The 9,274-nt window shown below is 38.8% G+C and overlaps 1 protein-coding gene across 1 annotated transcript; it reads left to right on the plus strand.

Annotated features, from left to right (window-relative positions):
• The first annotated feature begins 3,380 nt into the window (after positions 1-3,380).
• Positions 3,381-9,204, plus strand: cnpy3 (canopy FGF signaling regulator 3). Its single transcript, XM_020610128.1, has 6 exons — positions 3,381-3,649; positions 4,552-4,678; positions 5,612-5,708; positions 6,188-6,310; positions 7,171-7,288; positions 7,549-9,204. Exons 1-6 carry the CDS (start codon positions 3,544-3,546, stop codon positions 7,836-7,838), a joined length of 861 nt encoding a protein of 286 aa, XP_020465784.1. The 5' UTR covers positions 3,381-3,543; the 3' UTR covers positions 7,839-9,204.
• The last annotated feature ends 70 nt before the right edge of the window (positions 9,205-9,274 follow it).

A 9,274-nucleotide genomic window follows, 5' to 3' on the forward strand; every position in this document is an offset into this window, starting at 1 on the left:
GTGATGGTTGACTTTCTACAACTTTCTCCCATCTCCCGACTGCATCTCTGGAGCTCAGTCACAGTCATCTTTGGGTTCTTCTGTACCTCTCTCACCAAGGCTCTTCTCCCCCGATAGCTCAGTTTGGCCGGACGGCCAGCTCTAGGAAGGGCTGTGGTCGTCCCAAACGTCTTCCATTTAAGGATTATGGAGGCCACTGTGCTCTTGGGAACCTTAAGTGCAGCAGAAATTTTTTTTTGTAACCTTGGCCAGATCTGTGCCTTGCCACAATTGTGTCTCTGAGCTCTTCAGGCAGTTCCTTTGACCTCATGATTCTCATTTGCTCTGACGTGCACTGTGAGCTGTAGGGTCTTATATAGACAGGTGTGTGGCTTTCCTAATCACGTTCAATCAGTATAATCAAACACAGCTGGACTCAAATGAAGGTGTAGAACCATCTCAGGGATGATCAGCAGAAATGGACAGCACCTAAGTTAAATATATGAGTGTCACAGCGAAGGGTCTGAATACTTATGACCATGTGATATTTCAGTTTTTCTTTTTTAATAAATCTGCAAAAATGTCAAAAATTCTGTGTTTTTCTGTCAATATGGGGTGCTGTGTGTACATTAATGAGGAAAAAATGAACTTAAATGATTTTAGCATATGGCTGCAATATAACAAAGAGTGAAAAATTTAAGGGGGTCTGAATACTTTCCATACCCACTGTAGCAGCAAAATGTGAATAGGTTGTGGGAGATGGCTTGGTCCATAAAACACAGGGCTTTCTTTCAGCTAAGTGGCGTTTAAATTTAGTACCTAACAGGTGTTTTCACCCAACCCAGTATTGTTTGTTCCTAACCTGAGATGATACCATGATGGTGTGTTTATGCCAGGTGTACACTTGTTGTGTTTATGACAACAAAAGTGTGTAAAGATTTCTGGTGTGACATGATGGCACCTGCAGGATTATATTTCATAGTATGCCTGTAGCATGCAACAGTACTGAGTTGAGATGAGACGAATGCTACCTTAGCAAACGGCCCCATTCCCCCTATAGCTTCCCAAAACTAATACTTCTATTTTATATAAATGTCTAAAAATCTGTACTAAATTATTGAACTTTTGGGGTCTTGTGAAAAAACTAACTGGGATCAAAGGAGAGCAGCAGAGTTTTTCATTTGAAGTTTATAATGAAAACAGTTTTTGTGTAAATACAAAGCCTTATCGCAACTCTCTCTGGTTTCTCTGGACTGGGATACTTTTTGTGATCAGGTCAGTATCACTGTTTCTGTTTAGTGTTTATGCACATAACCTTCAGTGCATTGTGGCTCAACTCGACATATTAAAAGCTTGCTCCTTTTTTATACTATGTGTTGATAGCGAGAGAGCTTTTCAACAGCCTGTTCTATTATCTGAATGTATTATTTTATTCAAGGAACAGTTGAAAAGGAGAGAGAGAGAGGAGGGTTTTTTAACAAAGCCCTTTGCTTGGCCAGCGTGTGGGCTGCACTGCTGTATAAAACCAGCTTTCATCTTTCTCTCTCTCTCTCATTTTTTCTCTTTACATCAACCTCCCCTCCACCAACTCAATGTCAAGTTCTGCTATGAGACACACACTGATCTGTGTGTGTGTGTGTGTGTGTGTGTGTGTGTGTGTGTGTGTGTGTGTGTGTGTGTGTGTGTGTGTGTGTGTGTGTGTGTGTGTGCCTGCTCGTGTGTGTCCTGTGGAATGAGGAGCTGGCTGTCCTTTTGGCAGGCGGCAGTACACTGAAGCACCTCTCAGAAAAACTGGACTATTATTGAACTACTAAGAAACACTCTTATCTCACTATGAAACATTTTTCTTTCTCTGGCACACAGATGCAGTTAAACACATTCAAGCATACAGAAAGGCACTATATTCAATGGTGCATGCACACACATGAATATTACTCCTCTGGATGGAAAAATCTGCAGAGAAAGGTCCTGCAGGAGAGCTGGGAATTTAGAGGAGATAGCCTGTGTGAAGGAGTTCCCCAGGGAGCATACTAAGGTCTTGTGTGAGAAGAAACTGTAAATGATCCTCTGAGAGCTTTGACTTTTGTAGTGATGAGTTTTCTGGGTCATTTAAGCAGTGATTTAGTGGAGGGAACTACAGAAACCTGATTTCTCCAGGTAGATTGTGTATGAAAGATTCTGGGCCATGTTGGGTTTTTAATGTGTGTGTGATTTGTAATATTTTTAAAAGTACACGAGATTGAAAAAAGTCTACACATTAAGTAACAGAGGAGCAAATGGATGGCAATGCATCTTGTGTTTAAAAGAATTTAATCTAAAGTCTGACTAAAACTGCACAAAGTAGCTTTTAAAAGTCTAAATAAGTCAGTTTCCATCACTGAACATTTGAGTGTTTACTTCAAACTATTGCAGTTAAAATAGTAAACATGCTCCCAAAATAAAGTCTAGTACCAGGGAGAAATCAAATCACTGACCTGCTGCAGAATAAGAAAAGATGTACAGAATATGAAGGTTTTACCGTAACCAGGTCACTTAAGGGCATGTAAATGCACTAAGTCTACTACTGTCTGTTTCAGTACAGTGGCACTTTCACTACCAAAGTGTAGAAGGTATCACTCAGATCAGTGAAGGGCTTCATCACTGGATATATCGACATATGTAAATGTATGTCTGTGTCAATATTTAGAAAGATGGATAGATTCATGTGTTTGGTGTGCATTTTTCTATTTAATGTTGCATAACCAACAGTGTGCTTACAGTGCTTTAGATATGTGCATGGCTCCCTCTCCTGGATGAAATCGAAGATTGCAAGATGACAACTGATTCCAAAGATACTCTACAGTGAAGAGGAGTCACTTGGCACTGGATGGCATACCTATATTGTGGTCTGCTAAATGTTTCAGGCTGTGGAACAACTGTAGGCTTGTCCAGACACAAATGATGAAACTTAGCCTTTTGCTGAAATCGGGCACATTTATAAAAACAATTATGTTAATGCCTCTGATTTACTAGCGAAACTCGTTAAAGCACAAAGAATTCTGAGAAATGTGCTTCTTTTGTGACCCTTTCTTTGACAGAAACAATTGCAACACCTTGCTCCCACTATGTCTAAAATGATAGCCTTTAATCGTATTGAGTTTGTAATTAGCTTCAACATTACTATCAATAATTCCTTTAATGTTGATAGCTATGGCACAGAGAAATAAACTATCAGGCTTTAAATACACAGAAAACACGTTAGCCTATTATGTAGTTTGTGGCTATCTGCCTCATGCCAACGTTTGAAACATTTTACACATGAAGAAAAATGTACGCTCTGTTTAACTGTAACGTAATAAAAGTTGAGAGTGACACCTCTTACAGTTTCATCTCTCTTTGGCTCTGCCACCTCTATCTTTCTGATTGGCTCAGAGCGCGGCGTGCGTCGCACCGAAAGCGGAAGTGAGCAGTTGTGCAGCTGTGATGAACAAGAGAAGAATATGTAAAAGGAAATATCTTATCCAGAGTTGTTAAAGTATAAAACTACAGTTATAATTAGATAAAGACTCATACTGAGCAGCTGATATGATTTTACCGTCATTCTTGTCCGTTTGCTGGATAGTTTTGTCGGTTGGAGCAGCTAAGAAAGGAGGGGACGATGACTGGGTTCATCTTCCCAGCAAATGTGAAGGTAACGGTGCCTGTTAGCAGCGTATGGTTTACAAAACAGGACGTACAAAGGTCCACAGAATGAGAAATTACTACATGTCTAAAGATTCATTGTCTGGTGGTCCACAAGGTGAAAAGGACTGGGATTGTCTGTTTACATCAACAATGGCTTGAATCGCTCCATGTCAACAGTATCCTCCTAAAGACTGAATTTGACCAAATTATGAATGTAGCTTAATGTTTAACGTGGAAGTAGAACTATCACTTGCAACAAACGTATTATCGTTTTGTCAGTTTTTTATAATAGTTGAAAAAATTTTTTTTTTTAATTTTTTTTACCATCACAGATGTGGTGACATTTCAGTGTAATGTGTAAAAATTCGATTTACTATCTCATAAATCAAAATAGAAAATCCTCACATGTGAGACGCTGAAACCAGATTGAAAAAGAACTTTACTGATTAATCGATAAATAAAATACTTGACAATTAATTTTCTATTGAAGCTCTAAGAATTATGACAAACTTGCAGTATAAATGTTAGTAATACTAATCAGAGTCTGACCAGTACTGGATTTTTAAGGCTGATACTGATTGAGAAATATAAGCTTTATAAAGTCAGACACCAGCTGATATTAATTCTTTCCTGATATTTTACTTAAAAACGTGAATATTTTTTTTCTACAATTGATTTAGTTGTTGATAATCTTTTTAATTTAGAAAATTTCTATAAAATATCAAAAACTAATGATATAGAATAATGCCCTTTATAATATCAGCAGTAAACTAAAGTTGAATGTTATGCTTACTGCAGAAACCTGCAGAAACCTGTAAGTTCACAGAATGTTCACAACAGGTTTATGTTGTCAGTGTTCAGGTAAGAAAAATATTTTTCTCAAGTAACAAACTGTCTTTTTCTCTCTAGTGTGTAAGTTTGTCAGTATTGAATTGAAGTCAGCGTTCGATGAGACGGGGAAGACCAAAGAAGTCATCGACACGAAGTACAGCTTCATAGACGGCAAGGGGGCGCAGCCCACCAAATATGTCAAGTCGTAAGTTTGAGTTTGTGGTGTTTTCATTTTGTGATGATATTACACAAAATGTCACAAAGCCGAATATTGTTTAGTTTCATGGTGGGAACTGAACCTCGATCCCAGCTCTTTGTTGAAGGACAGAGCTTGCTGACATGATTCCGGATCTTTCTCTCTCTCTCTCATACACACACACACACACACAAGAACAGGAACTTGGTAAGGTTCAGTTCCTGTGCAGGAACTTATAATAGAACAAGAAAGCCGTTGAACTTGGTGGTGTGAAAACAGAACTTAGCCTGTGAGAGTTTGTCTTTGAGTCTGAACAGTCTTAAATTCCCCCAAATTCAGAACTTTGAAGAGTACGGACAGTATATCAAAATTCAAAATACTGCAATACAAAAATGTCACACTATGTATTGTTTTGTCTAGCAATATATAGCGTGTGGTCCCGGTACACCAGTGACTTCATATTTTTTGTAAATAAGAGCCTAACAGAACATAAGTCAATATATCTGGTTGAATCATTGAATTTTAATTGTATCGTGATTGAACCAAATCGTACATACCATGTTGTGCATCGACTCTTATTGAGAAGAAGTCGTATCATCCTATCCCTGTTGTAAAGTTTAGAAATATTTCAGATATCCCAGATTCAACTGCATCCAAAGCCCCACTTTGTTGTTCAGTTTGAGCACAGCCAGGACAGAAATGGATTCATCTGTTGTGTTTGCATTGTCTGCCAACAGCTGATGGCTAGTGTTAGCTCCCGGGGCGAGAGCTGAGGTCAGGTCATTTTTCAGTCTGTCCCTCTCGTAGATCTCTAGGTCCTCTACATGTAAAAAAAAAAAAAATCAGAGTGTCATGTAGCCAGAACAGGTCTTCAAACCAAAGTATTAAATCTGAAATCTACCAATCTCCTGACTTTTGTTTTCTCTCTGTCTCGCTCAACAGAGACCTAAGATTCATCGAGGTTGTAGAAAATGTGTGTAAGAGGCTGCTGGAGTACAGTCTGCACAAGGAAAGAGCTGGTAGTAACCGCTTTGCCAAGGTCAGTCTGCGAGTGTGGGTCTGTTTTGTCTAAACATTTTGTTTACATGCTATCTATCTGCCGTTTGTGGCCAAAACTGTTTTAACAAAGTTATTTTTAATAGAGCTGGACACACAGTGTAATGTGTGTAAAAACATTACACCTCCAGAACCATCATTTTCTGTGCTACAGACACCTGCGCTTAGCTCTCGTAACACTTCCTGTTTTTTTCTGGCAGTTTTCAAATGTGTATAGGATTTAAAATATGTTTAAGTGTTTGGCTGCAGGTTCATTTTGCCTCGTGAGGTGTTTGAAATTTTAGACCTTTCTCTGGGATACTCACTTTTTTCAAGATACAAGTTACGTGGTTAAATCAACACTTCCACACGTAGGTCACACACTTGCAACTGCTTCAAAATAAAAGCCTTGAAAAGCAGTTTAGAAATGAGTCTTTTCAGAGACCTGTTTGACAAAACCTTTATATCTGCATCTGTTTGCAGGGCATGTCAGAGACCTTCTCCACCCTTCACGGTTTAGTGAATAAAGGAGTGAACGTGGTGATGGATATTCCTTATGAGCTGTGGAACGAGACTTCAGCAGAGGTGGCCGACCTCAAGAAGCAGGTGCCTTCACATTTCCTGTCTGTTCAAAACCCTGAATTGACCATTTTTCCCAAAATTGATTTTTATATTAGTGGTTTTTAGGGCTGCCCCCTCAAAGTCAACTAGTTGAGTTATTAGATGCGAGACCCATTGGTTGACTGACACTCTTCAAATCGAACCTTTTGTTTTTTATTTCATTATATTTTATTCTTTGTCAGCCAGTGTGTATTACAATAGAAGGCAGCCACAACCCTCATTAGTTTGTCATCTTCTCCTCATTTTGGTGTGCCAAGCAGCAGTTTGCTCAGTGCTTCCCCCGGTGGTCTAGGGGAATACGCACTTCAACAGTGACACTTCATGATGCATGGATTTATTAAGGTCCAGTGCCGCTGTTCAGCAAACTGCTGCCCAGAATGAGGAGAGGACAACAAAATCCATTAGAACAAGACATAAAGGTGAGATTTGTACTTTACTAGAAGTGCATCCAGTTTGTTTGCTCATCTCCTTTAAAGCCATTTACTGGCTGTTTCTGTGACATGCATCCATCCAAACAGGACAAGGAAGCCGGGAAAACTTTTCAATGAGGAATTATAAATAAGAGGAATCATATCAAGTTGATATGTATCAAACATAGCAACATACACCCTGGTTAACTGATGGGAGAAGCTCAAAGGTGCTGGTAAAGTCGAGTATAACCACATCTCAGAAGAAAAAGTTGAACAGCTGAATCTGAGTCGATTGACAAAATCCTTAGATACAGCCCTAGTGGTTTTTTTTTCTGAGAATTTTGTAGCCAATAAAATCAGCAGCTTTATTTATTAAATGTGTAATATTCATTATTGATTATGTTGACATTATACTAATGCGTGTGTATGTGTTAGTGTGATGTGTTGGTGGAGCGGTATGAGACCGAGATAGAGAAATGGTACAGAGGTAGCCAGGAGGAAGACCTGACCATGTATCTGTGTGAGAAACATGTCCTCAAAGGAGAGGACACAGGTAACACACACACACACACACAGCGAGGTGCTTATTTTTCCTTCCTATCATGCTTTCTCCCTCCATTATTTCTTCATGTCTTCTCATATTTTTCATTTGTTCTTTTTCTGTCATGCTTCTGTTCCCCCTTTGCTTTTTGTGCCTTTCTGGTTTTATCATCATGTCAATTTGTTTCTTCCTCTTTCCTCTGAACTTTCGGTTTTCCACTCATTATCCTTCCTTCTTCCATTTTGTTCTTTCGCCTGTTTTTCTCTGTCCAGCCTGCCTAAGTGAGGATTGGACCCTGAGGAGGAAGGGGGACCAGGCAGCCATTGCGGAGGACAAGAAGAAGAAGAAAAAGAAGAAGGGAGGGAAGAAGGGGAAGAACAAGGGTGAGGAAGGAGGAGATGGCAGTTTGGAAGGAGAGAAGAAGACTAAGAAGAAAAAGGACAAGAAGGTGAAGAAGAAGAAAAAGAGCAAAGCTCCGGTGGAGAAGCTGGATGGAGGGGTGTCGTCTGATGACGAGATCCAACCGCAGGTTCCTCTGTCTGGGCAGAAGACAGAGTTGTGAGTCCTGTCTGGGCCTGGATCTGGAAACATCTTTAGTCAAAACTGAGCTTGAGATGAAACATACTTTTTACATGTGGTAAACGGTCTACAACACATGGGATGTGTTTTATCAGCTGTGTTCTCAAGAGTTTTAAGTAATTACAGAAACTATGAAGTCTTTATAGTTTTAATTTCTGTCATTTTCACCTCCATGTCAGTGGTGTGAAGAGCGTGGGCTTCTGAAATCCACATTCATCCTGCTGCAGCCTGCTATCACTCTTAAAACTTTACCTTTTCTGAAGGACCATTCTGGTTTATTGCAGCTTGGCTGTTGTTTTTGCAGTTTTGACCATCATTCCTGTCAGTTATGATCGCACAGTACTCTCCAAGTTAACTGCTGAGATATGGGGAGATGGTGATGTCACTAAGCCTGAGCAGTCAGTCAGACTGAAATCAAGTTAAGAATAAGCAAAAACAAATACAACATGTTGTATTCATCAATTAATCATTCAACAGCTAATTAATCAGTCTGGATATTTGTAAGTCATTTATCAAGCAAAAATGCCAACAGTCTGATTCCAGCCAGTCAAATGTGAGGGTTTGACCCCCGTTGCAAATTGAATGTCTTTAGGTGTTTGACTTGTTCTAACAGAAAATTGGAAATTGTGATGGGCATTTGTCACTTTATTGCCATTTTGTAAACCAAAATATTTTATTAATTGAAAGATCATTAGTTGCAGTCCTAAAAAACAAACCGGTCCACTAAAAGGTCCGTCTTCTGTTCACTGCCTTTGGTATTTACAGAGCTGAATGCCGTCATACAGAGTTTAAATCTGTGTTAGTATCAGAGTACTTGTATGATGTCACATTTTTTCAGATACATTTTTAGGGCTTTCATACTGTATCTCTTAATAATGTGAATTTTTGTGTGTTTGTTCACCCTCTGTTTTAAAAGCCTCATATTTACAGAATAATTTGTTTGGTTTTTCCAATGTCATTTTTTAGTACCTTTGGAAATGCTCCGATTGTCTTTCAATTTCTGGATAGTCAGCACTCTTGTACCTGTATATAAAACAAAATTAAGTTATATTTTATTAGAGAATGTTTGGAGAAGTGTTATGTTATTTAGATAATTGCTTTTTCTTTTAATATAGTAATATTTCTCAGTGTTTTATACCAGCGGACGGAGCTGACTGTCCAGCATGTGGTATTTTTCTTTGTGTTGCTGTAATATTTGATGATATACTTTTCCATTTAATGTTTTGTTTTTGTTTCTATGCGCTGTATAGAAGCTGCCATTTAAGTGGTGTATGAGTGACGTGCGGTGAGGTTGACAGCTGGTGAGGCACCAACTCTTTTACAGTCAGATTTACAAATACAAATGAACCTTTAACAAATTGTCTGTTAACAGACAATGCGTTATGTTTTATATCTCATATCAGCATTCTTCACACAAAC

The sequence above is a fragment of the Monopterus albus genome, unplaced genomic scaffold, assembly GCF_001952655.1.
Source record: "Monopterus albus unplaced genomic scaffold, M_albus_1.0 scaffold104.1, whole genome shotgun sequence".
NCBI classification, from domain to species: domain Eukaryota; kingdom Metazoa; phylum Chordata; class Actinopteri; order Synbranchiformes; family Synbranchidae; genus Monopterus; species Monopterus albus.

Excerpts from the sequence above, each read along its gene's own strand:
- cnpy3 (XM_020610128.1), top strand. The coding sequence starts at position 3,544 with ATGATTTTACCGTCATTCTTGTCCGTTTGCTGGATAGTTTTGTCGGTT. Across the intron at positions 6,311-7,170 it reads TGGCCGACCTCAAGAAGCAG|TGTGATGTGTTGGTGGAGCG; the intron begins GTGCCTTCACAT and ends TGTATGTGTTAG. Across the intron at positions 7,289-7,548 it reads CCTCAAAGGAGAGGACACAG|CCTGCCTAAGTGAGGATTGG; the intron begins GTAACACACACA and ends TTCTCTGTCCAG.